General features: G+C 61.9%; 3 gene segments (V, D, J or C); all 3 read right to left on the reverse strand.

Annotated features, from left to right (window-relative positions):
- On the reverse strand, positions 1-3,475 carry LOC149120173 (Ig alpha chain C region-like). The segment is given in 4 exon segments: positions 1-433; positions 614-952; positions 1,092-1,406; positions 3,265-3,475. Coding segments are annotated over 4 exon segments (1,245 nt in total).
- A 6,722-nt stretch (positions 3,476-10,197) lies between these two features.
- LOC100359197 (Ig alpha chain C region-like) lies at positions 10,198-12,344 on the reverse strand. The segment is given in 5 exon segments: positions 10,198-10,638; positions 10,819-11,175; positions 11,307-11,612; positions 12,116-12,195; positions 12,316-12,344. Coding segments are annotated over 5 exon segments (1,170 nt in total).
- Positions 12,345-22,254: 9,910 nt separating this feature from the next.
- Positions 22,255-26,516, reverse strand: LOC100355766 (Ig alpha chain C region-like). The segment is given in 4 exon segments: positions 22,255-22,695; positions 22,875-23,252; positions 23,389-23,688; positions 26,441-26,516. Coding segments are annotated over 3 exon segments (1,011 nt in total).
- Between the last annotated feature and the right edge of the window lie 484 nt (positions 26,517-27,000).

Genomic DNA, 27,000 nt, shown 5'->3' on the forward strand with positions numbered 1-27,000 from the left:
GGGGCGAGCACGGAGTTTATTCAGGGCAGGCCAGGGGCTCAGTAGCACACGGCTTCCACGTCTGCCACGACCACAGACACGTTGACGTGGGTGGGTTTACCCGCCTCCCGGTCGATGGTCTTCTGGGTGAAGTGCTCGGCCAGGCCCTCATGGCCCACCACGCAGGTGTAACTGTCCCCCTGGTTCCAGTCCTCGGCCGACACGCGCAGCAGGCTGGTGACGGCGTAGGTGGTGGGGTCCTGGCCGGGCTCAGGCAGGGGCTTCCACACCAGGAAGCTGTTTTCGGGGACCTCCACGTCTTTCTTCCTCCAGTACACCAGCACGTCCTTGGGGCTGAAGCCCCGCACCAGGCAGGTCAGTGTCACCAGCGCGTTGAGGGCCAGCTCCTCCGATGGCGGCGGCAGCAGGTGGACCTGGGGTGGAGTGAGGCTCCCTGGAAAGGGGAGAGTGGGGTCAGGGTGGCGGGGGAGGACTGAGCCCCACTGTCCCGCACGCCAGCCTCAGTTTCCCTCTGTTTTACGGGGAGGGAGCCTCGGAGCCCAGGAGGGGAGGGAGAAGTTATACCCGGGGGTGAGGAGAGGAGCCTATTGCCTGGGGGTGGGGGCAGGCCCACCTGTGTCTTTGCTGATGGTGGCTGTCAGGGAGCCGCCCTCTATCTCAGGGTGGGTGACTGTGCAGGTGAACTCTGTCCCCGCATTCCAGGGCTCCGCACAGCCGGGCAGCACGCTGGACACACTGTAGCAGCCGCAGGGGTCACGCTGGGGGCTCTGCTGGACCGGTTCGTTCCCGTTTGTGGGCTCCCAGGTGAAGACGGCGCCCTCGGGGTACTTGAGGCCTCTCAGGGTGCAGGTGAGGCTGGCGTCTGAGCCCAGGAGCAGGTCTCTGAGGTCTGGCCGCTGCAGGGACAGGCTGGGCTCCTCGCAGGAGGGGCAGTGGCATTGTTCACATGGATCTGAAGAAACAGAGCGTGAGTAATGTGTCAGTGGCCCTCGCCCACCCCTGGCCTCAGGCTGCCCTTTGGCTGTAGTCCCTGGGTCGGGCCAGCAGCCCACTCTGCAGCCTCATGGCCCCACCCCAGCCTGCCCTCTGACCTGGGAAGGGCACGGGCAGACTCTCGTTTATTACTGAGTTGTACTCCACGTGGCAGGCTGCACTGTCATATTCAAGACACTGCGTGACTGGTAGGATCAGCTCGCTGCATGCGGTGTACGGGCCTGAAGTGCCAGTCGGGGCAGGTGGGAAGTTATAGACGCTCATGTTCTCCCTGCTGACGTTCCAGCTCACACGCAGAGGGCTCGGGGGGAAGAAGCCCCGGATCAGGCAGCCGACGACCACGGTCTGTGAATTCCCATCTGACACACGTAGGGGGAGGTTCAGCGGGAAGATGTCTGGGGTGGCTGCGGGCTCTGTAACAGAGGATCCTCAGTGAGACCACTGCAGGCACGTGGCTGCAGCCCCAGAGCACCCTGGGAGCACAGGACCCCTCCTGCCTCCTCCCTGCTGGAATCTGGCCCAGAGAGGGGGATAGAGCAGGCCAGGGTCACACAGCAGCTGGACCAGGACTGGGGCCAGAAGTGTCCATCTGTCTCCTGCTGCCCTGTGTCTCCCAGGCTCCTCGGGGCTGAGCTGCTCAAGCTTGGCTGGCACGGAGCCGTCGAGGGCCGCAGGCTCCCCGGCCTCAGGGCCCCTGGGCAGTGTGCACAGCGTGGGGTGCTGAAGGGAGGAGGGGACAGGCTGGCTGGAGCAGTGAAGCAGGCTGGGCCTGGTGAAGGCTGAGGGGAGGCAGGGGTAGGGCCCAGCTCTGTGCCCAGCTTGCACTGCCCTTGTCCGGGTCCCATACGGCCCCACGGTTTCACACGCAGCTCTGAACCGCCCCCCTACCCCCCATGAGCAGCAGTCGCCAGCCCTCCTGGCCACCAGGGCTCCAATGCCAAGGAGCGCTTGTTCCTGGAGCTCTGACCACATGGCTGCCTCCTGCCCAGGACATCTCTGAGTCCTGCAGGACAGGGGTGACCGACAGCGCCCAGAGGCACAGGCTCCACCCTAGGAGCACAGGCCCTGCCTGGCTGCACCATGGGCTCTGTCTTGACCTCTCTTTTCCAGAAACCTGTCAACTTGGGACACAGACTTTGGACTTCCCAGAGGCCTCATAGACTGCTCACCTCATTCTGCCCAGTCCTGCCCTCTCTGGGTCAGCCAAGGTCAGTCCAGGCCAGCTCAGTCCACCTCAGCCAGCTTAGCCCAGCTCAGCTCAGGTCAGCCCAGTCTTGCTCAGTCCACCTCAGTCATACCAGTCTAACCCAGCCCTGCCCAGCACAGCTTAGTCCAGCTTAATCCAGCTCAGCCCAGCCCAGCTCAACATATCCCAGCTCAACCCAGTTCAGTCTAGGTCACATACAGCTTAGTCCTGCTCAGCACTGCCCAGCCCAGCCCAGCTCAGCCAGCTCATTCCAGTCCTGTGCAGCTTAGTCCAGCCCAGCCCAGCCCAGCTCAGCCAGCTCAGTCCAGTCCTGTCCAGCTTAGTCCAAACCAGCTCAGCCCAGTGCAGTCTAGCTCAGTCCAGATTAGTCTAGCTCAGCTCAACAAAGCCCAGCCCAGTTCAGCCCAGCACAGCCCAGCTCAACCCAGCCCATCCCAGTTCAGTCCATCCCAGACCAGCTCAGTTCAACTCAGCCCAGTTCAGTCCAGCTTAATCCAGCTCAGGCCAGGTCAGCACAGCTCAGTCAGACTAGCCAAGGCCGCCCAGCCCCGGCCAGTTCAGCTGAGTTCAGTTCCGCCCAGCCCAGCCCAGCTCAATGTATCCCTTTCAGCCCAGTGCAGCCCTCCTCATTCCACTACGCTCTGCTCAGCCAGCCCAGAACAGGTCATCCAGCTTAATCCAGGTCAACCCGGCCCAACACTACCCTTTCAGCCCAGCCCAGCTCAGCCCAGCAGGGGGTGGGCGTCCATCAGGTTCCCCACGTCCTCCTCTGCTCGGCTCTGTCCCAACCCAGCCCACGTCCAGATCAGCCTGCAGGGCTCTTGGCACTGCCTCCCAGGACTCGGCCCATCCTGACTGAGTTGGGCTCTGCCGGGCTCAGCCCCCTGTCCCAGCCTCTCCTGGCCAGTGGCTGTGTCCTGCCTGTGGTCGCTGGGCTCCTGGCCATGGTCTCCCTCTCCCTACCCTCTTTGGCTGATGCCTGTTCTCCCTCTGCCCCCAGGAGCCTCAGGACCAGCCTGGCTGCGACTGCCCCTGTGCAGAGGGGCAGAGTCCCGTGGACCCACCTGTCTGGGCTGCTGGAGGAGCACCATGGAGGGTCAGGTCTCCCTGGCCAGGCTGCCCTGCACTGCGGGTCCATGCCTGACCAGAGCTCTTCACCACACCCTCTGTTGCTGGCCCAGAGGGGCTGAGTGGAGTGGGAGCCAGGCCTGGTCCGGGCCCTCCTGGAGAGCTGTGCACCTGCTCTGGCTCTTTGCCCATGGCTGGGCTGGGGCTGGCTGCTGAGTGCAGGCTGGGAGGCTGCGTGACTGTGGGTCTGGCCCCACGTTGGGGTCACTCAGCTGCCCACTTCCTGTCCCAGCAGACAGTGCAGCTTGCCCCCTCGTCATGTCTGGTCTGTGGTCTGTCTGTGGTGGGGACAGGTGTGTGGCCTGGACCTTGTGACCCAGGGGCCGTGGAGGGACAAGGGCTCCACATGGCGGGCCAAAGGACAGGGCTGGGGGCTGAGATGCAGGGAAAGTGCATGGAGACTTCATGCTGTGCGTCTTAGTCATTGGTGGCTGCTGTGACAAACAGTGCAGACGGGCAGGCTTTGCCGGAAGGCACTGATTTCTCCCAGGTCTGCAGGCTGGAGGCCAGCGTCAGGGAGGGGATTCTTCCAGTGTGCACGCCTGGACAGAGAGAGATGGAGACTGTTCTGCGTTTCTTCACCTGGACGGGAGTGAGGGGGGAGAGAGATAGACTGAGAAGAGAGAAAGAGAGAGAGCTAGCGAGAGTAATGGGGGAGGTTTAGCGAGATTTTCCATCCTCCATCCCCCCCACCCCCCACCTGTAACAGCCAGGGCTGGGTCGTGCTTGAGCCCGGAGCCAGGAGCTCCCCCAGGTCTCCCACGGGGGTGGCAGGGCCCAGGCAGGGGAGCATCAGCTGCCGCCCCCAGGGTGCGCATGGGCAGGAAGCTGCCCTGGAAGTGGGGCTGGGACCCAGACGCCGGCTGTGGGCATCTCAGGCAGCCGCAGGAGCCCTCTTCCTCCACGTCCACATTGAGCAGCAGCGTCCGTGCTGTGAGTGGATCGTGAGGCTCTGGAGATGCACGGGACGGGCGTGAGCGAAGCCAGAGAATGAAGGCGTCATCACTCACGCTGATGACGTTTGTGGAGAGAAGGTGAAGATCCCTCCCGCACGTGGTGAAAGGGATTTATTCATTGTTTGAAAGGCGGGAATGAGACAGAGATGAAAAGAGATTTGGTTTTTGGTTCCTGCCCCAAATGGCTGCAAAGCCGGGGCCGGGCCAGGCCAACGCCAGGGTCCCAGAATTCCCTCTGGTCCCCAGTGTGGGTGCAGGGCCCGAGCACTGAGCCACCACCCACCGCCTTCCCAGGTGCAGAGCAGGGAGCTGGGGAGGAAGCGGAGCAGCCGGGGCTGAGCTGGCGCTGACGCGGGGGCTGGTGTGCTCCAGGGCCCTGCAGTGCGCTGTCCCCCTGAGCCGTGCCTGAGCGCCCGGGGCTCCTGTCCCACTGTGTTCTCACCTGGGGTTCCCCACCCCTCCTCTCCTCAGTCTCCCGTGATACCCTCCTGAGCTTTCAGATTGCACGTGACAAAGAACCATGGAGCGCGTGCTCCTCTGGGCCAGGCGCAGTTGAGGGCACGGTGGCCGCCATGCTCCTGCACCTGTGGCCAAGACTGAATTTCCCTCCCTGAAAGGTGAGGGCTCTTCACGGGGTCCACGAGCCTCAGGGAGCACACGTGGATGTCTCAGGGTACACACGTGGATGATAATTTAGGGTGAATTTTCAGGGGTACGTGGAGATGATATTTCTGAGTGTAGAGGGTGGTACTTTAGGGTGTACTTGTTTACAGTTCTTCCTGTTTATCTGGGCTGTATTTAATGCTGCGTGGGTGGTGCCTCACCTTGTATATGTGTTTAGTAGTTTGTGGTGTACGTGTGTGTGGTATTTTTTCTTTGCACGTGTGTGTGATATTTCATGGTTTGTGTGTGTGTGGTATTTCGTGGTGTGTGTAGTGATGGTGTTTTGTGGTGCACAGGAAGCACTTGTTCTTTGCCCAGTCTCTGTCTGTGCACACCTAGGTCGAGTCCTGGCTTTTGCTACTGGGGGCAGTGCTGCCAAGAGCAGGGACAGTGCCTCTCCCTGACCTCTGACCTCGTTTCCTCTGGGCAGGGACCTGGGGCTGGGACCAGTTCTAGGCGGATGTTGTGATGGGGTGGCTCTCTCTGTGTTTTCCTCAGCCAGGTGGTCAGTGGTGCACACAGGGGCTGACCTCGTGTGACGGCCTCCTGGCTGTGGCCCTGAGGCCTGGTGGTGCAGCTTCGCTCCGTGTGGAGGCAGCGCCTTCTCCTGCAGGGCTCACTTAACTCTCCCTTCCTGTGTGTGCACCTGTGCCCCCCTTTTTTTTCCAAGGGCAGAGTGGACAGTGAGAGAGAGAGAGAGAGACAGAGAGAAAGGTCTTCCTTTTTCCATTGGTTCACTCCCCAGTGGCCACTGGGGCTGGCGCACCGCGCTGAGGGTGCCAGGACCACAGGTGGAGGATTAGCCTAGTGAGCCGCGGCGCTGCCCCACCTGTGCCCTTTCTCTTGCTGAATCTCGGCTGAAGCTCCCACGCCATGTGGAATGAGAGTGTGCGAGTGGACGCCTTTGCCCCTGAGGTCCGAGGGCTCGCTCCCTCTTTCCTCGGCTAGTGCGGTCTGGTTGAGGGAAAGGTGGCCTTTACTGGTTTCGTATAAGTTCATTATAGACCCAATTATCCTAAGGTCCATCACGATGGGCACAGAATTTTTATTTTTAGAAAAGATTTATTTCTTTATTTGAAAGCCAGAGTTACAGAGACAGAGAGAGGGAGGCCAGAGAGGCTGTGGTTGGTTCACTCCCCAGATGGCCACAATGGCCAGGGCTTGGTCAGGCCAAAGCCAAGAACCAGGATCTTCATCTGGGTCTCCCTCGTGCGTGGCAGGGACCCAGACATTTGGGCCTCCTCTGTGCTCTCCCAGCTGCAGAGCAGAGAGCTGGGTTGGAAACAGGACATGAACTGGTGCCCATATAGATGCTGGCCTCCCAGGTTGCAGAGTTAAACACTGTGCCACAATGCTGGCCCTGGGTGCTGACTTTTAATGATATATTTATTTGAAAGACTTTTGCAGTGAAAGTGACAAAATAGAGGGGGGGGGGAGGGAGAGAGAGAGAGAGAGAGAGAGAGAGAGATCATACGTCCATTGATTCACTCCCCCAAAGCTACCTTGGCTGGGACTGGGCCTAAGCAAGCAGGAGCCAGGTCATCAACTGGGTCAGGCAGTGCTGAGTGATCTGAGTGTGGATCATGATTACTCCCAGGGTGCGGTTCCCAGGACCTGGGCTCAGGGCTATGGACCAGGGATGGCACCAGGAATCAGTGCTGAGGAGTGGCCCCGAGCTCGGGACCAGGACTGAATAAGCTGACCTCAGCTCGCTGACCAGTTACAGGGGCAGTGACCTGGAGCTTGGGTTACTGACCAGGGCCACTGCCTGTGTTCAGGACCCAACTCAGGACCTGAAGCAGGGCTCAGCAGTAGCCCCAGGGAGCAGTGAGCAGTGGGCAAACCCAGGGTCCAGAGTCGGGGGCGGGGAACTGTAATCAGTGACAGGGTCAGGACAGGTGCAGGGCCCAGGACCAGGGCTGAGTGACCAGAACCAGGACCCACTGAGCAGAACCAGGTTCTGTGATAGGCCTCAGGGCTCAGTGAGTAGAACAAGGGAAGCATGACCAGGAGTAGGGCTCAGTGAGGAGCACCAGGGCTCAGTACTCAGGCCCAGGGCTCAGAGATCAGGACCAGGTTCCAAAGTCTGTACCATGGCTTAGTCATGAGGACCAGGCCTCAACGCTCAGGACCAGAGTTTTGTGATCAGGACCAGGGCTCAGAAATCAGAACAAGGGCGGTGTGCCAAGGACCAGTTCCAAGGCCACTCCAGGGAGGCGTCCTCCTGCGCCCTCCCAGGTGAAGCACTGGTCTCGGACTTGAGCCTCCTGCAGGGCCAGGCCATGTCTGGGGCACCACGTCCAGTCCACGCTGAAGTCCCTGTGTTGGAGTGGCAGGTGTCTCCCAGTCTGCAGCCACCGTGGCTTCCCTGAGCCATCGTCCAGCAGAGCGAGAACATTCGTCTGGGAAGGGTTGAGTGCACCTGGCACGTGGATGGGGGGGTCCTCTGCTTCATGGAGGGCTGGGCTCTGGCATGCAGAGCTGGCTTTCCCAGGGGCTCCTGCACGCTTCCCTCCTGCAGAGACAGGGGCAGTTGAGGGTGGGCGGTGTCCTCACCCTTTCCCCTGTCCCAGCCTGGGCCTGGCTCCCGGGAGCCTTGGTGGAATCCTCAGCTCCTGCACCCAGAGACGCTCCCACCCTGACCCAGGGCACCCATGTCCCAGTTCCTGTAGGGACCCCGTGTGCCCCTCTATGGCAGCAGCAGTCATCTGTCCTTGGGCCCGGTTCCCCCCTGCCCAGGGCATCCCCACACCTGTGCCTCAGTACTGGGGTCCCTCTTTGCTGCCAGGTGGACCCCGAATGTTTGTCATGGTCAGAGCTGTGCTGTAGAACAGGCTCAGCAGGAAGAGAGTGAGGAGGGTGACGGTGGTGGGCCACAGGTTGGCGCTGGGGGCCTCCTCCTCCAGGCTGTCCTGTGGCAGATCCAGCACCACACAGGGCAGGGGCTCCTGACAACCTGCAAGACACAGAAGGCCTGCCAGGATGTGAATGTGTGCATGGGGCCTGGGCCCAAGGCCTTCCCTCCCACACCTCCTCAGGGGCTGGGGGCAGAGTGGTGGGGTCTCCTATGGGGTCTGAGGGCGAGAGCAGGGCCCATAGGGGGTTGGCCCCTGCAAGTGTCTTAGCGCAGCTGCAGGACAGGAGGCGGGGCAGCGTCCTTGCTGGTCCAGGGAAGGTGTGGCCGGAGCCCTGCTGGCCTGAGCTGAGCCACGTACTCAGTGGCTCCTGCCTAAGCCCTGCTCTTGGGCTGGCCTTGGCCGGGACCTGGGTGCAGAGAGGACCAGGCACACCTCAAGGTCTGAGTGTGGGGGTCAGTGTGCCCAGGGCATGAGCAGGGACCATGGTGTGAGCAGAGCCTCTGTTCTTCCCCAGGGAAGTGGCTGAGGGACGGCCAGCGAAGGCCAGCAGCACAGCGGCCAGCAGAGTGGACCAGACGTCCTAGTTCCTGGGTCAGGGATCTCTCATCTCAAATTGGAGTTGATCCTGTTTGCTCTGTCCTGGTGCATCAATCAAATGTCTAATTCATCTGTCATCTATCAATTATTTATCTGTCTATCCAAGGCTTGTCCCATCTATATAGCTATCGTCCATCAATCTACTGAAAAATCAGTCTGTCCATCCTTCCTACCATCCTTTCCTCTTCCATCAGTTTGTGCATCTGTCCCTGGTCCACTATGTGTTACAGTCATCTGTTTGTCTGTCTGCTCTCCATGTTCTTTCTCCCCCTTTCCCTCTTTCTTAGGAAGTTGCTCCTTTACTCAGTTCCTGGGCCCCATGGGTGGCTGGGGCACTTGTGTGGGTACCATTTCCTCACCTGGTCTGTTCCTATCCCTGCAGCTTTTCAGCTGGGTCCCTCTGGAGAGAAGTGCCTGTGTGTGGGACTCCTGTGCACCTGGGCCCTGAAAAGGGTGGCAGCCTGAGCAGATTCCCTGAAAAGCCCCAAGGACATCTGAGGCAGCAGCAGGGGCCCTGTGCCTGTGGGAGTCCTGGTGCCCAGGTTCCTACACTGCTCTGAGTGCTCTGGAGCTCCTGGGGTGCGAATCAGAAGCCTGAGACCTAGGAGGGGCCTCTGTGGGTGGTCTCTGGCCTGTCCCTCTGTGCCTGTGGTTTTGCTCAGACTTGGGCGTGGAGGGTATTGGAGGGTTGATTCTGTTGTGGTGGCCTGTGGAAGTGGTCTCTGAGCTGCACATGCTGGACATTCTGGGAGGCTCAGAGAGTCCCAGCAGGGGTCTGGGCAGCAGGGCTGGGCCCGGGGAAACCTCTGGGGCTCGGGCGGGGACGCCCCTGCCTTCCTGGAGCTGGGGCTGGGCTGTGAGCTCTCCTGCAGCTGAGGAGGACGTGTGTGAGCGTGTGTGCCCTGTGAGCATGTGTGCCGTGTGCATGCCACAGAGAGCGTGGTGCGGGGTGGGGCCTGCTGTGTGCCCTGTGTGTGTCAGCGCTGTCCTGCACTGCTGGGCGGTGTCTGCCTGTGGCTGACCTCTGCTGGGCTGTGGGGCCTGCGGGCACCTTCTTCCCAGGGATCCCTGCACCCAGCCGCTGTTCCTCCCCCTCCCTCCCTCGTCCTCTGCACCAGGGCAATGGCTGCACCCCTGCCGCCCAGGAACTCCTGGTGGTGTCCACGGCTCTGGGTGCGACCTGAGCTGTGCCTGCACTGCCTCAGAATCCACCTCAGCTCAGCCTCCCCTCTCACTGCTCCCTCCCAGACACGCTCACTCCCAGACACACTCACTCCTTACACACTCACTCCCAGACACACTCTCTCCCAGACACACTCACTCCCAGAAATGCTCACTCCCAGACACACCCACTCCCAGACACACTCACTCCCAGACACCCTCACTCCCAGGCACGCTCACTCCCAGACACAATCCCTCCTAGACACACTCACTCTCAGACACAGTCACTACCTACACACTCACTAACAGACACACTCACTCCCACACACACTCACTCCCAGACACACCCACTCCCAGAAACACTCACTCCCAAAAACACTCACTTCCAGACACACTCACTCCTGGACACACTCACTCCCAGACACGCTCACTCCCAGGCATGCTCACTCCCAGACACACTCACTCCACAGGCACCTTTACTCACACTCACGCTCTCATGCACACTCACGAGCACCATGCATGATGTCCCCTCCAGGTGCCGAGACCCCAGCTCCTAGGACAAGGGGCGCTTCCCCTCCCTGCCCTGTGGCTGCAGCCCCCGAGGAGACAGACTGGCACAATGAACCCGCAGGGCTGCTGGGGGCGAGCACGGATTTTATTCAGGGCAGGCCAGGGGCTCAGTAGCACACGGCTTCCACGTCTGCCACGACCACAGACACGTTGACGTGGGTGGGTTTACCCGCCAGGCGGTCGATGGTCTTCTGGGTGAAATGCTCGGCCAGGCCCTCATGGCCCACCACGCAGGAGTAGCTGTCCCCCTGGTTCCAGTCCTCGGCCGGCACGCGCAGCAGGCTGGTGACAGCGTAGGTGGTGGGTTCCTGGCCGGGCTCAGGCAGGGGCTTCCACACCAGGAAGCTGTCTTTGGGGACCACCAGGGTGCCGTTGTGTGTCCAGGACACCAGCACGTCCTTGGGGCTGAAGCCCCTCACCAGGCAGGTCAGCGTCACCAGCGCGTTGAGGGCCAGTTCCTCAGTCGGCGGCGGCAGCAGGTGGACCTGGGGCGGGGTGAGGCTGCCTGGAAGGGGGAGAGTGAGGTCAGGGCGGCAGGGGAGGACCGAGCCCCACTGTCCCGCGTGCCGGCCTCAGTTTCCCTCTGTTTTCCAGGGAGGGAGCCTCGGAATCCAGGAGGGGAGGGAGGAGTTATACCCGGGGGTGAGGAGAGCATCCCATTGCCCAGGGGTGGGGTCAGGCCCACCTCTGCTGATGGTGGCTGTCAGGGAGCCGCCCTCTATCTCAGGGTGGGTGACTGTGCAGGTGAACTCTGTCCCCGCATTCCAGGGCTCCGCACAGCCGGGCAGCACGCTGGACACACTGTAGCAGCCGCACGGGTAACTCTGGGTGCTCTGCTGCACGGGTTCGTTCCCATTTGTGGGATTCCAGGTGAAGACGGCACCCTCGGGGTCCTTCAGGCCGCTCAGGGTGCAGGTGAGGCTGGCGTTCGATTCCAGGAGCAGGTCCCCGATGTCTGGCCGCTGCAGGGACAGGCTTGGCTCCCCGCAGGTGATGGGGGGGCAGGGGCAGGGGGTTGGATCTGAATTTGGATCTTTGCACTCTGATGAAACAGAGAAGATGGAGTGTCAGTGCCCTTCCTTCATCCCTGTGTAGGCTGTCCTCTGTTCCAGCTCAGTGGTCCAGCCCCGCAGCCCACTCTGTAGCCTCAGGGCCCCCCCAGCCGCCTCTGACCTGGGTAGAGCACAGTCAGATTCTGGCCCTCGTCATAGTTGTGCTCCACGTGGCAGACCACATTGTGATCCTCAGGACACTGCTCCGGTGTTAGGCTCAGCAGGCTGCACGTGGTGTACGGGCCTGAAGTGCCAGACGGGACGGGTGGGAAGGTCACGTTCTTCCCGCTGGCGTTCCAGCTCACACTCAGAGGGCCCAGGGGGAAGAAGCCCCGGATCAGGCAGCCGGCGATCACGGTCGCTGGAGTGTCTTTTAATGCACATCTGGGGTGGATCAGCGGGAAGAGGCTGGGAGGGGCCGCGGTCGCTGCAACACAGGACACACTGTGAGACCGTGGCAGTCACGACACTGTCACCCCAGAGTGCCCTGGGAGCACAGGGCCCCGCCTGCCTCATCTCGCCAGAAGCTGGTCCAGAGAGGGGAGGAGACCAGCCCAGGGTCACATAGCAGCTGGGCCAGGACCAGGGCCTGAAGTGTCCAGCTGGCTCCTGCTGCCCTGTGTCTCCCAGGCTCCTCTAGACTGTGCTTGGCTGGCACTGAGCCATCGCAGGCCCCAGGCTCTCAGGGCCTTAGGCTTCTCTGCGCAGTGTGCACAGGTTGGGGTGCTGAAGGGTGGGTGTAGAGGAAGGGCCTGTCCAGGCCGGAGGAGCCTGGGCTTGGTGAGGGCTGTGGGGAGCCAGGGGGTCCACCCAGCTCTGTGCCCACCTTGCACTTTCTTTGTCAGGGTCCCAGACCCTCGCCCTGGCCCCACAGTTCCCACACTCACACCCCTCCCTCCATGAGCAGCAGTCGCCAGCCCTCCTGGCCACCAGGGCTCCCAATGCCAAGGAGCGCTTGTTCCTGGAGCTCTGACCACACGGCCGCCTCCTGCCCAGGACGTCTCTGAGTCCTGCAGGACAGGGGTGACTGACAGCACCCAGAGGCACAGGCTCCGCCCTAGGAACACAGGCCTTGTTTGGCTGCACTGTGTGCTCTGGGCTTGACCACTGTCACTCCAGAAACCTCGTACCTCAGAAAGTAGCTCAGCCTCAGATACATACTTGGCAGTTCCCAGAGAGTCCAGAAGACACTGTTCACATCAACCAGTCCGGCCCAGCTCAAGTCCAGCTTAGTCTAGCTTAGTCCAGCTCAGCCCAGCTCAGCCTAGCACAACTCAGCCCTGCTCAGCACAGCCCAGCCCAAGTCACGTCACCTTAGCACAGCTCAGCAAGCTAAGCTTGGCCCAGCTTAGTCCATACAAGGCAAGGTCAGCTCTGTTCAGCCCAGTCCAGCCCACCACAGCACAGCCCAGTCCCGCCCAGTCCAGCTTAAGTCAGATCAGCTCAGCTCAGCTCATCAAAGTCAACGTCAGCTCCACCCAGCCCATTCCAGCCCAGCTCAGTGCAGGCTTGCTCAGCTCAGCCCAGCTCAGCTCAGTCTATACCAGCTCAGCTCAGTCTACACCAGCTCAGCTCAGATCAAGTCAGCTCATCTCAGTTAAGTCCAGTTCTGCACAGTTCGATCCAGCTCAGCCCAGGTCACCTCAGCCCATCAAACCCAAGGTAAGCTTTGCCTAGCCCAGTCCAGCCCAGGTCAGCCCAATCTACACCAGCTCAGCTCCGCTCAGCCCGGGTCAGCCCAGCTCAACACAGCTCTGCTCATCCCAGCCCAGCTCTGCTCATCCCAGCTCAGCTCAGCTCAGAGAAGCAGAGCACAGCTCAGCTCAGCTCATTAAAGCCAAGGTCAGCTCAGCCCAGCTAGGCCCAACCCAGGCCGGCCCAACCCAGTTCAAGCCCTGCTCAGCCCAGCTCAGCCTGGCTCAGCTCAGCCCAGCTCAGCCCATCAAAGCCAAGATCAGCTCAGCCCAGACTAGCTCAGCCCATCAAAGCCAAGGTCAGCTCAGCCCAGGACAGCCCAGCCCAGCTCTGATCATCCCAGCTTAGCTTAGCTCAGCTCAGCAAAGCCCGGCTCAGCCCAGCTCAGCCCTACTCAGCCCAGCACAGCTCAGCTCAGCTCAGCTCAGCCCAACTCAGCCCAGCCCAGCTCAGCCCAGCTCTGCTCATCCCAGCTCAGCTCAGCCCAGCCCAGCCCAGCTCAGCCCAGCTCAGCCCAGCTCAGCTAAGCACAGCTCAGTTCAGCCCAGCTCAGCCCAGCTCGGCTCATCCCAGCTCAGCCCAGCCCGGCTCAGCCCAGCTCTGCTCATCCCAGCTCAACCCAGCCCAGCCCAACTCAGCCCACCTTGGCTCATCCCAGCTCAGCTCAGGTCAGCCCAGGTCAGCCAAACCCAGCTCAGCCCAACTCAGCCCATTAAAGCCAAGGTCAGCTCAGACCAGCTCAGACCAGCCCAGCCCAGCTCGGCTCATCCCAGCTCAGTTCAGTCCAGCCCAGCCCAGCCCAGCCCTGCTCAGCCCAGCTCAGCTCAGCCCAGCTCAGTCCTGCTCAGCCCAGCTCAACCCAGGCCAGCTCAGCTCAGCTCAGCCCAGCTTAGCCCAGCTCAGCCTTGCTCAGCCCAGCTCAGCTCAACCCAGCTCTGCTCATCCCAGCTCAGCCCAGCTCAGCTCAACCCAGCTCTGCTCAGCCCAGCTCAGCCCAGCCCAGCTCAGCCCAGCTCTGTTCATCCCAGCTCAGCCCAGCTCAGCCCAGCTCTGTTCATCCCAGCTCAGCCCATCAAAGCCAAGGTCAGCTCAGCCCAGGACAGCCCAGCCCAGCTCTGATCATCCCAGCTTAGCTTAGCTCAGCCCTGCTCAGCCCAGCTCAGCCCTACTCAGCCCAGCCATGCTCAGCCCAAACACAGCCCAGGTTAGCACAGGTCACCTCTGCCCAGCTCAGCTCATCTCAGTCCAGCTCAACTTTGCCCTGCTCATCCCATCCAGGTCAAAGTAGCTCGTGTCTCTACAGCCAAGGTCAGCTTAGCCCTTCTTAGCTCAGCTCAGCCCAGCCCAGCCCAGCTCAGCCCCTCAAAGCCAAGGTCAGCTCAGCCCAGCCTATCCCAGCCCAGGCCAGCACAGGTTACCTTCACCCAGCTCAGCCCAGCTCAGCCCAGCCCAACCCAGCCCATTATTGCAGTGCAGTTCAGCTGTGCTCATTTCAGTCCAGCTCAGCTCAGTCCAGCTCAGCTCAGCCAGAACTTATCCTTTTATTCCAGCCCAGCCCAGCTCAGCAGGGGGTGGGCGTCCATCAGGTTCCCCATGTCCTCCTCTGCTCATCTCTGTCCCAGCACAGCCCACGTTTAGATCAGCCGGCAGGGCTCTTGGCACTGCCTCCCAGGGCCTCGGCTCATCCTGACTGGGATGGGCTATGCTGGGCTCAGCCCCCTGTCCCAGCTTCTCCCGGCCAGTGGCTGTGTCCTACCTGTGGTTGCTGGGCTCCTGGCCCTGGTCTCCCTCTCCCTGCCCTCTGTGCTGATGCCTGTTCTCCCTCTGCCCCCAGGAGCCTCAGGACCAGCCTGGCTGCAACTACCCCTGTGCAGAGGGGCAGAGTCCCGTGGACCCACCTGTCTGGGCTACTGGAGGAGCACCATGGAGGGTCAGGTCTCCCTGGCCAGGCTGCCCTGCATTGCGGGTCCACGCCTGACCAGAGCTCCCCATCTGCACCCTCTGCTGCTGGCCCAGAGGGGCTGAGTGGAGTGGGAACCAGCCCTAGTCAGGGCCCCTCCTGGAGAGCTGTGCACCTGCTCTGGCTCTTTGCCCATGACTTTGCTGGGGCTGGCTGTTGAGTGTGACTGGTGAGGGCTGCGTGACTGTGGGTCTGGCCCCACGTTGGGGTCACTCAGCTGCCCACTTCCTATCCCAGTAGACAGTGCAGCTCATCTCCACATCATACTTGTCTGTGGTCTGTCTGTGGTGGGGACAGGTATGTGTGTGGCGTGTTACCCGAGGGACCATGGTGGGACCAGGGCTCCATGTGGCCAGCCACAGGACGGGGTTAGGGGCTGAGATTCAGGAAGGAGAGGCCCAAATGGACACAGAGTCTCAGAGACACTGGGACAGGGATGGGGACGGAGAGCAGGGAGTGCTAGCCCAGGCCGAGAGAAGGCTTCATTCATGGGAGGGCCAGGTCTCAGGGGACAGGGTTTCCTTTGGGACCACAGGGCTGATGTCAGGGTGGGGACAGCCATTGTGCTGTGGGCCTAACGCCCCTGCACCTGTCAGCCCCACAGACAGCTGGGATCCCTGACTGAACCCCCTGCAGTTCCAGCTCTGCCTTCTCCCACTTGGGGTCTCTGGCCTATGGCAGGCAGAGGGCGATGCTCTTCCTGGCCCGGGTTCCCTGCATCCACCCCAGTCCCCCACCCCATCTCTCTCTGGGCTGCCAGTCAGCATTGCTGTCCTAGGTCCTCTGTCCTTAGGGTACCACAGCCACACTCAGTGCCCACATTTCTCACCCAGGGAGGGCTGGGTCGGGCAGGGAGCGGGGAGTGGCAGGTGAGCCAGTAGGAGCTGCACACCCTGCCCACACTCCACAGGACCTAGGTTGGCTGGGCTGAGTCCTGGGGTCTACCCAGAGGCAGGCCGGCAGTTTTTTGTGAAGTGTGGGTGACCTGAAGCCCCCTGGCCACAGAGGCAGCACGGCGAGCCTGGGAGGTGCAGGGCCTGGGTCAGCAGGCTAGGTTGTGGTGTGGCCCAGGGTCCCGGCAGATGTGCCCTGGCCTGGCCACAAGGACCTCGGCAGGTGTTGTGACGGCCGCACTCTCAGTGCGGGGACCTCGTGGCCGTGTGTCTTAGGCATTGCTGATGGCTGCAGCAAACACAGCGCAGACGGGCAGGCTTCAGAGAAGGCACTGATTTCTCCCAGTGCTGCAGGCTGGAGCCAGCGTCAGGCGGGGTCTTCTCCCAGTGTCCACACCTTGGGTGGGGGGAGAGGGAGGAAGCCAGAGGAGGGAGAGAGGGAGAGAGGGAGAGAGGGAGAGGGAGAGGGAGAGGGAGAGGGAGAGAGAGGGAGAGCGAGCTCACCCTGGGTGTCCTCATCTGCACAGAGGAAGATCACTGCAGGTGCCGTCCCCTGGCAGGGAGAGGAGCCAGGTCACGCTGGGTGTTTTCCTAAGGCAGGGATCCCACTGTGGGCTGCACCCTGGTGACCCCGACACCGCCCGGTGGGATCAGGGTTTGCCGAGTGACACAGTTGGGCCGTCCTCCACAGGGAACAGCCCCTCCACGGCCAGCTCTGCCACGGGAGCACAGGCGCCGGCCCTGGGGGGGACAGGGGCTCTCCCACAACTGCTGGCCTCGTTTGTTTTCGTCTGTCCTCACGGGAGGGCGGCAGAGAGGGAGGAAGAGAGAGAGGAAGATCTTCCACCTGCTGGTTGGCTCCCCGAGGCCCACAAGAGCCGGGACTGGGCAGGCGGAAGCCAGGAGCCTGGGTCTGGCTTGTGGGTGGCAGGGCCCAGGAGTGGAGTGGTCACTGCTGCCTCCCAGGTGCAGGTCAGCAGGAAGCTGGAATCGGAGGCGGAGCCAGGCCGTGACCCCAGGTGCTCCCATGTGGGCTGCGGGTGTCCCGAGGCAGCTTCACCTGCTGTGCCACACTCCTGCTCCCAGCCTGGGCTGTGCCATGACCCAGGACGCAGGGCGGGGAGTGGTCTGGGGCGGCCGCAGCCTGAGGCTGGACACTGTTCCCCGGGCTGGTCTGGTGGCCTTGTGCTCTGGGACCAAAGCAGGCCAGTGTAGAACAAAGACAGTCTCATCTGCTCGGGGTTTGTCTGGGCCGTGACCCCAGAGACGTGGACCCTCCTCCTGTGGGGAGGCTCCGTGCTAACTCCTCGCAGGCTGGGTCTCAGCTGCAGAGGCTGCACTTCATGGACACCTGTGCCCGAGACCCTCCTCCAGGTATCTAGACCCCAGTGAGTGGCTGGGGCGGGGAGAGTGGTCCCCTTGGATTGGCTCTGCACTCCGTGAGTGTCCGTGGAGTAGGGGCTGGGCTATGACGGTGTCGCTGGGTCCTCAGCTGCAGTGGGTGTCCTGAGCTCATTCCTGTGTGTGGAGGACGGGGCCCATGGGCGGGAGGAGCCCTCAGCAACAGCCTCCATGGGAAGCAGTGGACCGGCCTCCTGCAGCCCTGGTGGGGGAAGGGCTGGGGCAAAAGGTGGGGCTGGAGGCGGGCCCTGCCGGCCTTGCTCGGCCCCATGTCCTCGGGTTGGACCGAGGCAGGGCTCCGTCCCTGGTCCCTGGCTGCCTGGTGGGACCCTGAGGCAGGAGTAGCCCTAGCTGTCTCCCTACTGTGTCCCTGGGCCCCTGTCCTGGGGGTCTCAGCACTGCCTGCCCATGGCGGTGGGAGGGAGTGGGGAGTGAGTCTGGTGGGGTGGGCAGAGATTTTTTCAGATCGACTCTATTTAGTGGCCTCCCTCAAGGTCACACTTCCATCAGAGTGGTGTAGTTTGAGGGTGTCTGTGCTTCTGCCCTTCCCCTGCTGGTTGCAGCTCTGGGCCCACAGGGTCCCAGAACTCCTGACCCGCAGCCCACAGCAGCGTCCCTGTGAGATCCCTCCAGGAGCCTCAATCAGGAGCTCTGAGCAGAGTGGGGCTTTGGCTGCAGGCCCTGGTGGGGGGGTGGGGCTGTGCTCGCTCAGCAGGGGTGCGTCTCCCTCGCTCCAGAACAGCTTTTGTTTTCTCGTTAAAGATTCATTTATTTGAAGGCAGAATTACAGAGAAGGAGAGAGATCCTGTGTGTGCTGGTTCCCTCCCAGAGGGCTGCAAAGGCTGGGGCTGGGCCAGGCTGTGCCCTTCATCAGCCCTGACATGGGCAGGGGGACGCTGAGGTGCGGTGGCAGGTGCTAGCCCGGGTCCCGTGGGTCTGCTGTGCTGTGGGTCAGTGCCCCAGGGAGACGGCCTGGCTGAGACGGCCTGACCTGGTGGAAGCCAGCGGGGCCTGGGCTGACCCTGGCGGAAGCCAGGCTGGTCCTGGCTAACCTGAGCTCTTGGCCTTCCTGAAGCCTGGCTGGGGCTGGTGGGTGCCGTCTGTGAGCCCCTGGCCTGAGGGGTGCGAGGGCCCCACGGTCCCCACGGGGCTGTCCGTCCTGGCCCAGGCCTCGGGGCAATCTGGCCAGGCCTCCGTGGAGGGCCTGAGGACAGGGGTCTCAGCGGGGACACCTGGGCTGTGCCTGGGATGACTCAGCCGGCCCAGGGCTATTTCAGGGGTTTCAGCAGGTGCACGGGCACAGGAAGCTTCTGAAGAAGGAGCAACACAGGGGAAAACAACACGACCGCCCGTCCTCCTCGGTCCCACCTGCGCTGCACCCCTGACCCGGGGACCACAGGCACTGAGTCCACCTCAGGCAGCCCGGGGCCTGGGCTTGTCCCCTCTCCACCCCTGCAACCCCTCAGGGCCTGAGAGCACGGAGTGAGGATGAGGAGTGCGGCCGTGACTGCACCTGCAAGCGGTGCCCGCCGGGGCCTCCCTGAGGGCTGCGGCCTTCCTGCAGGTCACGTCCTAGAGCGGTCAGCACTCAGGGCTCAGGATGTGTGCAAAGGAGTCAGAGCCTTAGAGGATGCAGCTCCAGAGGAGTCCTGGTGTGTGCGATGGGGCAGGCCCAGGCTCAGGACTAGGGCTCAGAGATCAGGACCAGGGGCCAGTGAGCAGGACCATGGATCAGTGACCAGGTCCAGGGCTCAGTGATGAGGACAAGAGCTCAGTGACGAGGACAAGGGCCCAGTGCTCAGGACCAGTTCTATGGCCACTCCCCGGAGGCGTCCTCCTGAGCCCAGGTGAAGCACTGGTCTTGGACTTGAGCCTCCCGCAGGGCCAGGCCTTGTCTGGGTCACCGCGTCGAGAACCAGGGCCCAGTGAGGAGAACCAGGTGTCAGTGCTTAGGAAAAGGGTTCAGTGAACATGACCAAGGGTCAGTACCAGACCAAATATGAGTACACGAACAGGACACAGTGAGCAAGACCAGGGCTCAGTAACCTGAAACAGGGTCAGTCACCAGGACCAAGGCTCAGTGCTCAGGACCAGGTCCGTGGCTACTCCAGGGAGGTGTCCTCCTGCGCCCTCCCAGGAGAAGCACTGGTCTCGGACTTGAGCCTACTGCAGGGCCAGGCCATGTGTGGGGCACCGCGTCCAGTCCATGCTGAAGTCTCTGTGTTGGAGTGGCAGGCGTCTCCCAGGCTGCAGCCACCGTGGCTTCCCTGAGCCATCGTCCAGCAGAGCGAGAACATTCGTCTGGGAAGGGTTGAGTGCACCTGGCAGGGGGATGGGGGGTCCGCTGCTTCATGGAGGGCTGGGCTCTGGCATGCAGAGCTGGCTTTCCCAGGGGCTCCTGCACGCTTCCCTCCTGCAGAGACAGGGGCAGCTGAGGGTGGGCGGTGTCCTCACCCCTCTCCCCTGCCCCAGGCCGGGCTTGGCTCCCGGGAGCTTGGTGGAATCCTCAGCTCCTGCACCTGGGGACGCTCCCACCCTGACCCAGGGCACCCATGTCCCAGTTCCTGCAGGGACCCGTGTGCCCCTCTATGGCAGCAGCAGTCACCTCTGCTTGGGCTGGTTCCCCCCTTCCCTGGGCATCCCCACACCTGTGCCTCAGTACTGGGGTCCCTCTTTGCTGGCAGCTGGGCCCCGGATGTTTGTCATGGTCAGAGCTGTGCTGTAGAACAGGCTCAGCAGGAAGAGAGTGAGGAGGGTGACGGTGGTGGGCCACAGGTTGGCGCCGGGGGCCTCCTCCTCCAGGCTGTCCTGTGGCAGATCCAGCACCACACAGGGCAGGGGCTCCTGACAACCTGCAAGACACAGAAGGCCTGCCAGGACCTGACGTGTGGGTGGGGCCTGGCCCAAGGCCTTCCCTCCCACACCTCCTCAGGGGCTGGGGGTGGAATGGTGGGGTCTCTATGGGGTCTGAGGGCGAGAGCAGGGCCCATAGGGGGTTGGCCCCTACAAGTGTCTTAGCGCAGCTGCAGGACAGGAGGCGGGGCAGTGTCCTTGCTGGTCTAGGGAAGGTGTGGCCGGAGCCCTGCTGGCCTGAGCTGAGTCATGTACTCAGTGGCTCCTGCCTAAGCCCTGCTCTTGGGCTGACCTTGGCCGGGACCTGGGTCCAGAGAGGACCAGGCACACCTCAAGGTCTGAGTGTGGGGATCAGTGTGCCCAGGGCATGAGCAGGGACCATGGTGTGAGCAGAGCCTCTGTTCTTCCCCAGGGAAGTGGCTGAGGGACGGTCAGCGAAGGCCAGCAGCCAGCAGCCAGCACAGCAGACCAGACGTCCTCAGGTCCTAGGTTTGATCTCTCATCTCAAATTGGAGTTGATCTTGTTTGCCCTGCACTGGTACATCAATCTAATCTATAATTATCTATCGTCATCTAAGCAATAGTTATCTATTTATCCACCGCTTGTCCCATCTACATAGCTATCGTCCATCCTTCCACTGATCCTTCCATCTATTGTTTTCCATCTATCTAGTGTCCTTCCATCCATCCATCCATGGTCCACTATGTCTTATGGTCATTGGCTTATCTGTCTGCTATCCATGATAATTCTTCCCCTTTCTCTCTTTCCTTAGAAAGCTGTCTTGATGGCCCAGGTCCTTGGGCCCTGCACCCGCATGGAAGACCAAGAGAAGCATCTGGCTCCTGGCTTCGGATCAGCGTGGTGCGCCGGCTGCAGCATGCCAACCACAACGGACATTGGAAGATGAACCAACGGAAAAGGAAGACCTTTCTCTCTATCTCTCTCTCTCACTGTCCACTCTGCCTGTCCAAAAAAAAAAAAAAAAAAAAAAAAAAAAAGCTTCTCCTTTGACTAAGTTCCTGGGCCCATGGGGTGGCTGGGGTACTTGTGTGGGTACCATTTCCCTGCCTGGCCTGTTCTCTTGCAGCTCTTTTGGATGTGACCCTCTGGGGATGAAGTGGCTGTGTGTGGGGCTCCTCTTCACCTGGGCCCTGACAAGGGAGGCGGCCATAATCAGAGCCCCTAGGAGGCCCCAAAAGCATCTAGGGCAAGATTAAGATCCCAGTTTTTGTGCGTCCTGGTGCCCGGTGTTCTTAAATTTGTTTGGGAGCTCCTGGGGTGAGAATCAGAAGCTTGAGGCCTGAAGAGGGGCCTGTGTGGGTGGTCTCTGTCCTGCCCCTCTCTGCCTGTGGTTTGATCAGACTTGGGCTCAGGAGGGGATTAGAGGGTTAAGTCTGGGGCCAGCTGGAAGCAGGGCTTGCCTAGGGTGGGCAGTAGAACTACTCTAAGAGCTGTGCATGGCTGGACATCAAGGAGACCCAGAGAGGGCCAGCTGAGCCCTGGGCAGCAGGGTTGGTCTGGGGAAACCGTCTGGGGCTTGGGCGGAGACAACCTTGCCTTCCTAGAGCTGGGTCTGGGCTGTGAGCTCTCCTGCAGCTGAGGGGGACGTGTGTGAGTGTGTGTGCCCTGTGAGCACGTGTGCCGTGTGCATGCCACAGAGTGTGGTGCGGGGTGGGGCCTGCTGTGTCCCCTGTGTATGTCAGTACTGTCCTGCACTACTGGGCGATGTTGCCCTGGGCTGACCTCTGCCGGTCTGGGGGGCCTGTGGGTCCCCTCTTCCCGGGGGTCCCTGCACCCAGCCCCTGTTCCTTCCCCCTCCCTCCCTCCCTCGTCCTCTGCACCAGGGCAATGGCTGCATCCCTGCTGCCCAGGAACTCCTGGTGGTGTCCACGGCTCTGGGTGCGACCTGAGCTGTGCCTGCACTGCCTCAGAATCCACCCCGGCTCAGCCTCCCCTCTCACTGCTCCCTCCCAGACACACTCACTCCCAGACACACTCACTCCTTACACACTCACTCCCAGACACACTCACTCCCAGGCACACTCACTCCCAGACACGCTCACTCCCTACACACTCACTCCCAGGCACACTCATTCCCACAGGCACCTTGCTCACACTCACACTCACATGCACACTCACGGGCACCATGCATGATGTCCCCACCAGGTACCCGAAGCCCCAACTCCTTGGACCAGGGTCGCTCCCCCTCCCTGCCCTGTGGCTGCAGCCCCCGAGGAGACAGACAGGCACAATGAACCCGCAGGGCTGCTGGGGGTGAGCATGGAGTTTATTCAGGGCAGGCCAGGGGCTCAGTAGCACACGCCTTCCACGTCTGCCACGACCACAGACACGTTGACGTGGGTGGGTTTACCCGCCAGGCGGTCGATGGTCTTCTGGGTGAAGTGCTCGGCCAGGCCCTCATGGCCCACCACGCAGGAGTAGCTGTCCCCCTGGTTCCAGTCCTCGGCCGGCACGCGCAGCAGGCTGGTGATGGCGTAGGTTGTGGGGTCCTGGCCGGGCTCAGGCAGGGGCTTCCACACCAGGTAGCTGTCTTTGGGGACCACTGGGGTGCCGTTGTGTGTCCAGGACACCAGCACGTCCTTGGGGCTGAAGCCCCTCACCAGGCAGGTCAGTGTCACCAGCGCGTTGAGGGCCAGCTCCTCTGATGGCGGCGGCAGCAGGTGGACCTGGGGTGGGATGAGGCTGCCTGGAAGGGGGAGAGTGGGGTCAGGGCGGTAGTGAAGTACCGAGCTCCATTGTCACGAACGCTGGCCTCAGTTTCCCTCTGTGACCTGGGGAGGGAGCCTCAGCCCCCAGGGTGGGGAGGGAGGAGTCAGGCCAGGGTGAGGAGAGCAGCCTATTGCCTGGGGGTGGGGTCAGGCTCACCTGTGTCTTTGCTAATGGTTCCTGTTAGGGAGTCGCCCTCTATCTCAGGGTGGGTGACTGTGCAGGTGAACTCTGTCCCAGCATTCCAGAGCACTGCACAGCCAGGCAGCACACTGGACACACTGTAGCAGCCACAGTGGTCAAGCTGGGGACTCTGCTGGACGGGTTCCTTCCCAAATGTGGGCTCCCAGGTGAAGACGGCGCCCTCGGGGTTCAACAGGCCTCTCAGGGTGCAGGTGAGGCTGGCGTTCGAGTTCAGGAGCAGGTCCCCGAGGTCTGGCCGCTGCAGGGACAGGCTGGGCTTCCCACAGGAGGGGGAGGGGCAGGGGCAGGGGCAGGTGGGTGTCGTTGGTGGTTCTATGGTGGACTCATTGCAAGCTGATGGAACAGAGAAGACGGAGTTTCAGTGCCCTTTCTTTAATTGCTTATCTAGGTTGTCCTCTGTTCTAGCTTTGTGGTCCAGCCCGCAGCCCACTCTGCAGCCTCATGCCCCCTCCCCCAGCTCTCCTCTGACCTGGGGGGCTGGGCACGGTCACATCCTGGCCCTTGTTGTTGTGCTCCACGCGGCAGGCCACACTGTTTTCTTCAGGACACTGCTCAGCTGGTAGCCTCAGCAGGCTGTACGTGGTGTAGAGGCTTGAGGGGGGAGACGGGACGGGCGGGAAGATCACGCTCTCCCCGCTGACGTTCCATGTCACACTCAGAGGGCCCCGGGGGAAGAAGCCCCGGATCAGGCAGCCGATGACCATGGGCTCTCCGGGTTCAAGTATGGGGCAGGGTAGCGGGATGAGGTCAGGACTGGTGTTCTCGAGATCTGCAACACAAGACTCATTGTGAAACCATCCCAGTCACATGGCTGTAACCCCAGAGAGCCCTGGGAACATAGGACATCGCCTGCCGCCTCTGTGTGGAACCTCATCCAGAGAGGGGAGGAGACCAGCCCAGGGTCACACAGCAGCTGGGCCAGGACCAGGGCCTGAAGTGTCCAGCTGGCTCCTGCTGCCCTGTGTCTCCCAAGCTCCTCTAGACTGTGCTTGGCTGGCACTGAGCCATCGCAGGCCCCAGGCTCTCAGGGCCTTAGGCTTCTCTGCGCAGTGTGCACAGGTTGGGGTGCTGAAGGGTGGGTGTAGAGGAAGGGCCTGTCCAGGCCGGAGGAGCCTGGGCTTGGTGAGGGCTGTGGGGAGCCAGGGGGTCCACCCAGCTCTGTGCCCACCTTGCACTTTCTTTGTCAGGATCCCAGACCCTCGCCCGGCCCCATGGTCCCCACACTGGCACCCCTCCCCCATGAAGCCGCAGTCGACAGCCCTCCTGGCCACCAGGGCTCCCAATGCCAAGGAGTGCTTGTTCCTGGAGCTCTGACCACACAGCAGCCTCCTGCCCAGGACGTCTCTGAGTCCTGCAGGACAGGGGTGACCGACAGCGCCCAGAGGCACAGGCTCCGCCCTAGGAGCACAGGTCTTGTTTGGCTGCACCATGGGCTCTGGCCTTGCCTTTCCCCAGTACCTCAGAAAGAAGCTCAGCCTCAGACACATATTTGGTATTTCCCAGAGAGTGCAGAAGACACTGTTCATCTCAATTAGTCCAGCCCAGTCCAGTCCATTCCAGCTCAAGTCCAGGTTAGTCCAGCTCAGCCCAGCACAACTCAGCCCTGCTCAGCTTAGCCCAGCCCAGGTCACATAACCTTAGCCTGTCTCAGCAAGCTAGACTCGTCCCAGCTCAGTCTATACCAGCCATGGTCAGCTCTGCACAACCCAGTCCAGCCCAGCTCTGCTCAGTCTACGCCAGCTCATCCCAGCCTAGCCCAGGCCACTTCATCCCAGCCCAGCTCTGCTCAGCCCAGCTCATCCTAGACCAGATCAGCTCAGCCCAGCCCAGGGCAGCCCAGCTTAGCCATGCCCAGATCAGCTCAACCCAGTTCAGCACAGCCCATCAAAGCCAAGTAAGCTCTGCCCAGCCCATTCCAGCTCAGCTCAATAGAGGTCAGCTCAGCTCAGCCCAGCTCAGCCCATACAGGCCAAGATCAGCTCTGCCCAGCCCAGTCCAGCCCAGGTCAGCTCAGTCTACACCAGCTCACTCCACTCAGTCCAGGTCAGGTCAGTTCAGCCCAGTTCTGCCCAGTTCAATCCAGCTCAGCCCTAGTCAGCTCAGTCTAGCTCAGCTCAGCTCTGCCCAGTTCAATCCAGCCCAGCCCAGCTTAGCTCGGTCCAGCCCAGATCAGCTCAGTGCATCCCAGCCCAACACACCTCAACCCATCAAAGCCAAGGTCAGCTCAGCTCTGCTCAGGCCAGCCCAGCAGAGCCCAGGTCAGCCCAGCTCAGCTCAACCTAGCCCAGTTGTGCCCAGACCGGCTCTGCCCAGCTCTGCCGAGGTCAGCCCAGATCAGCTCAGACCAGCCCAGCCCAGCCCAACTCTGCCAAGCTCTGTCCAACCCAGCTCAGCTCAGCTCATCTCAGCTCAGCCCAGTCCATCCCAGCTCTGCCCAGTCCATGCCAGGCCAGTTTAGCCTAGCTCAGCTGAGGTCAGCTCAGGCCAAGCTCTGCCAAGCTCAGCTGAGCTCAGCCCAGCTCAGCCCAGCTCAGCCCAGCTCAACCCAGCCCAGTCAGCCCAGCTCAGCCCAATTCAGCTCAGCCCAGCTCTGCCCAGCTCAGCTCAGCTCAGCTCAACCCAGCTCAGCCAGCCCATGGCAGCCCAGCCCTGCAAAGGACACCTCTACCCAACAGAGCCCAGCCCAGCCCAGCCAAGCTCTGCCCAGCCCATGCCATGCCAGCTCAGCTCAGCCTAGCTCTGCCCAGCTCAACCCAGTCCAATTATGCCCAGCCCAGCTCAGCTCAGCCCAGCCTGGCCCAGTCCAGCTCTGCGCAGCCGAGCTATGCCCTGTTCATCCCAGCTCCCAATTCGGGTAAGCCCAACCCAGCTCAGCCCAGTTTAGCACAACTAAACTCAGCCCAGCCCAGCTCAGCCAAGCCCAGCCCAGCTCTGTCCAGGTCAGCTCTGTCCAAATCAGCTTAGCACACTCTGCCTGGTTCAAGCCAGCCCATTCCAGCCAGCTTAGCCCAGACCAGCTCAGCTCAGCTCAGCCCTGTCCAGCTCAGCCCAGCCCAGCCCAGCCCAGCCCAGCTCAGCCCAGCTCAGCCCAGCTCAGCTCAGCCCAGCCCAGTCCAGCTCTGTCCAGGTCAGCTCAGCCCAGCCCATCTCAGCTCTGCCCAGCTCTGCCTAGCTCTGCCCAGCTAAGCTGAGCACAGCTCTGTCCAAATCAGCTTAGCACACTCTGCCTGGTTCAAGCCAGCCCATTCCAGCCCAGGTCAGCCCAGCCAGCTCAGCCCAGACAAGCTCAGCTCAGCTCAGCTCAGCCCAGTCCAGTCCAGCCCAGCCCAGCTCAGCCCAGCCCAGCCCAGCCCAGCCCATCTCAGCCCATCAAAGCCAAGGTCAGCTCAGCCCAGCCCAGCTCAGCTCTGCCCAGGTCATCTCTGCACAGCTCAGCTCAGCTCAGTCCAGACCAACTCAGCCCCGCACAGCCCATCCAAGCCAAAGTTAGCTTCAGCCCAGATCAGCTTAGCCCTGCTTACATCAGCTGAGCAAGGCAAATCCAGCCCATTTATTGCAGTCCAGTTTGGCCGTGCTCAAACCAGTCCAGCTCAGCTCAGCCCAGCTCAGCCCGACCCTACCCTACCCTTTTATTCCAGCCCAGTCCAGTTCAGCTGAGTGTGGGCGTCCATCAGGTTCCCACATCCTCCTCTGCTCATCTCTGTCCCAACCCAGCCCACGTCTAGATCAGCCTGCAGGGCTCTTGGCACTGCCTCCCAGGGCCTCGGCTCATCCTGACTGAGTTGGGCTCTGCCGGGCTCAGCCCCCTGTCCCAGCCTCTCCCGGCCAGTGGCTGTGTCCTGCCTGTGGTCGCTGGGCTCCTGGCTGTGGTCTCCCTTTCCCTCCCTTCTTTGGCTGATGCCTGTTCTCCCTCTGTCCCCAGGAGCCTCAGGACCAGCCTGGCTGTGACTGCCCCTGTGCAGAGGGGCAGAGCCCCGTGGACCCACCTGTCTGGGCTGCTGGAGGAGCACCGTGGAGGGTCAGGTCTCCCTGGCCAGGCTGCCCTGCACTGCGGATCCACGCCTGACCAGAGCTCCTTACC

This window comes from Oryctolagus cuniculus, chromosome 20 (assembly GCF_051225735.1).
Source record: "Oryctolagus cuniculus isolate XC-2025 breed Fujian yellow rabbit chromosome 20, ASM5122573v1, whole genome shotgun sequence".
Lineage (NCBI taxonomy): Eukaryota > Metazoa > Chordata > Mammalia > Lagomorpha > Leporidae > Oryctolagus > Oryctolagus cuniculus.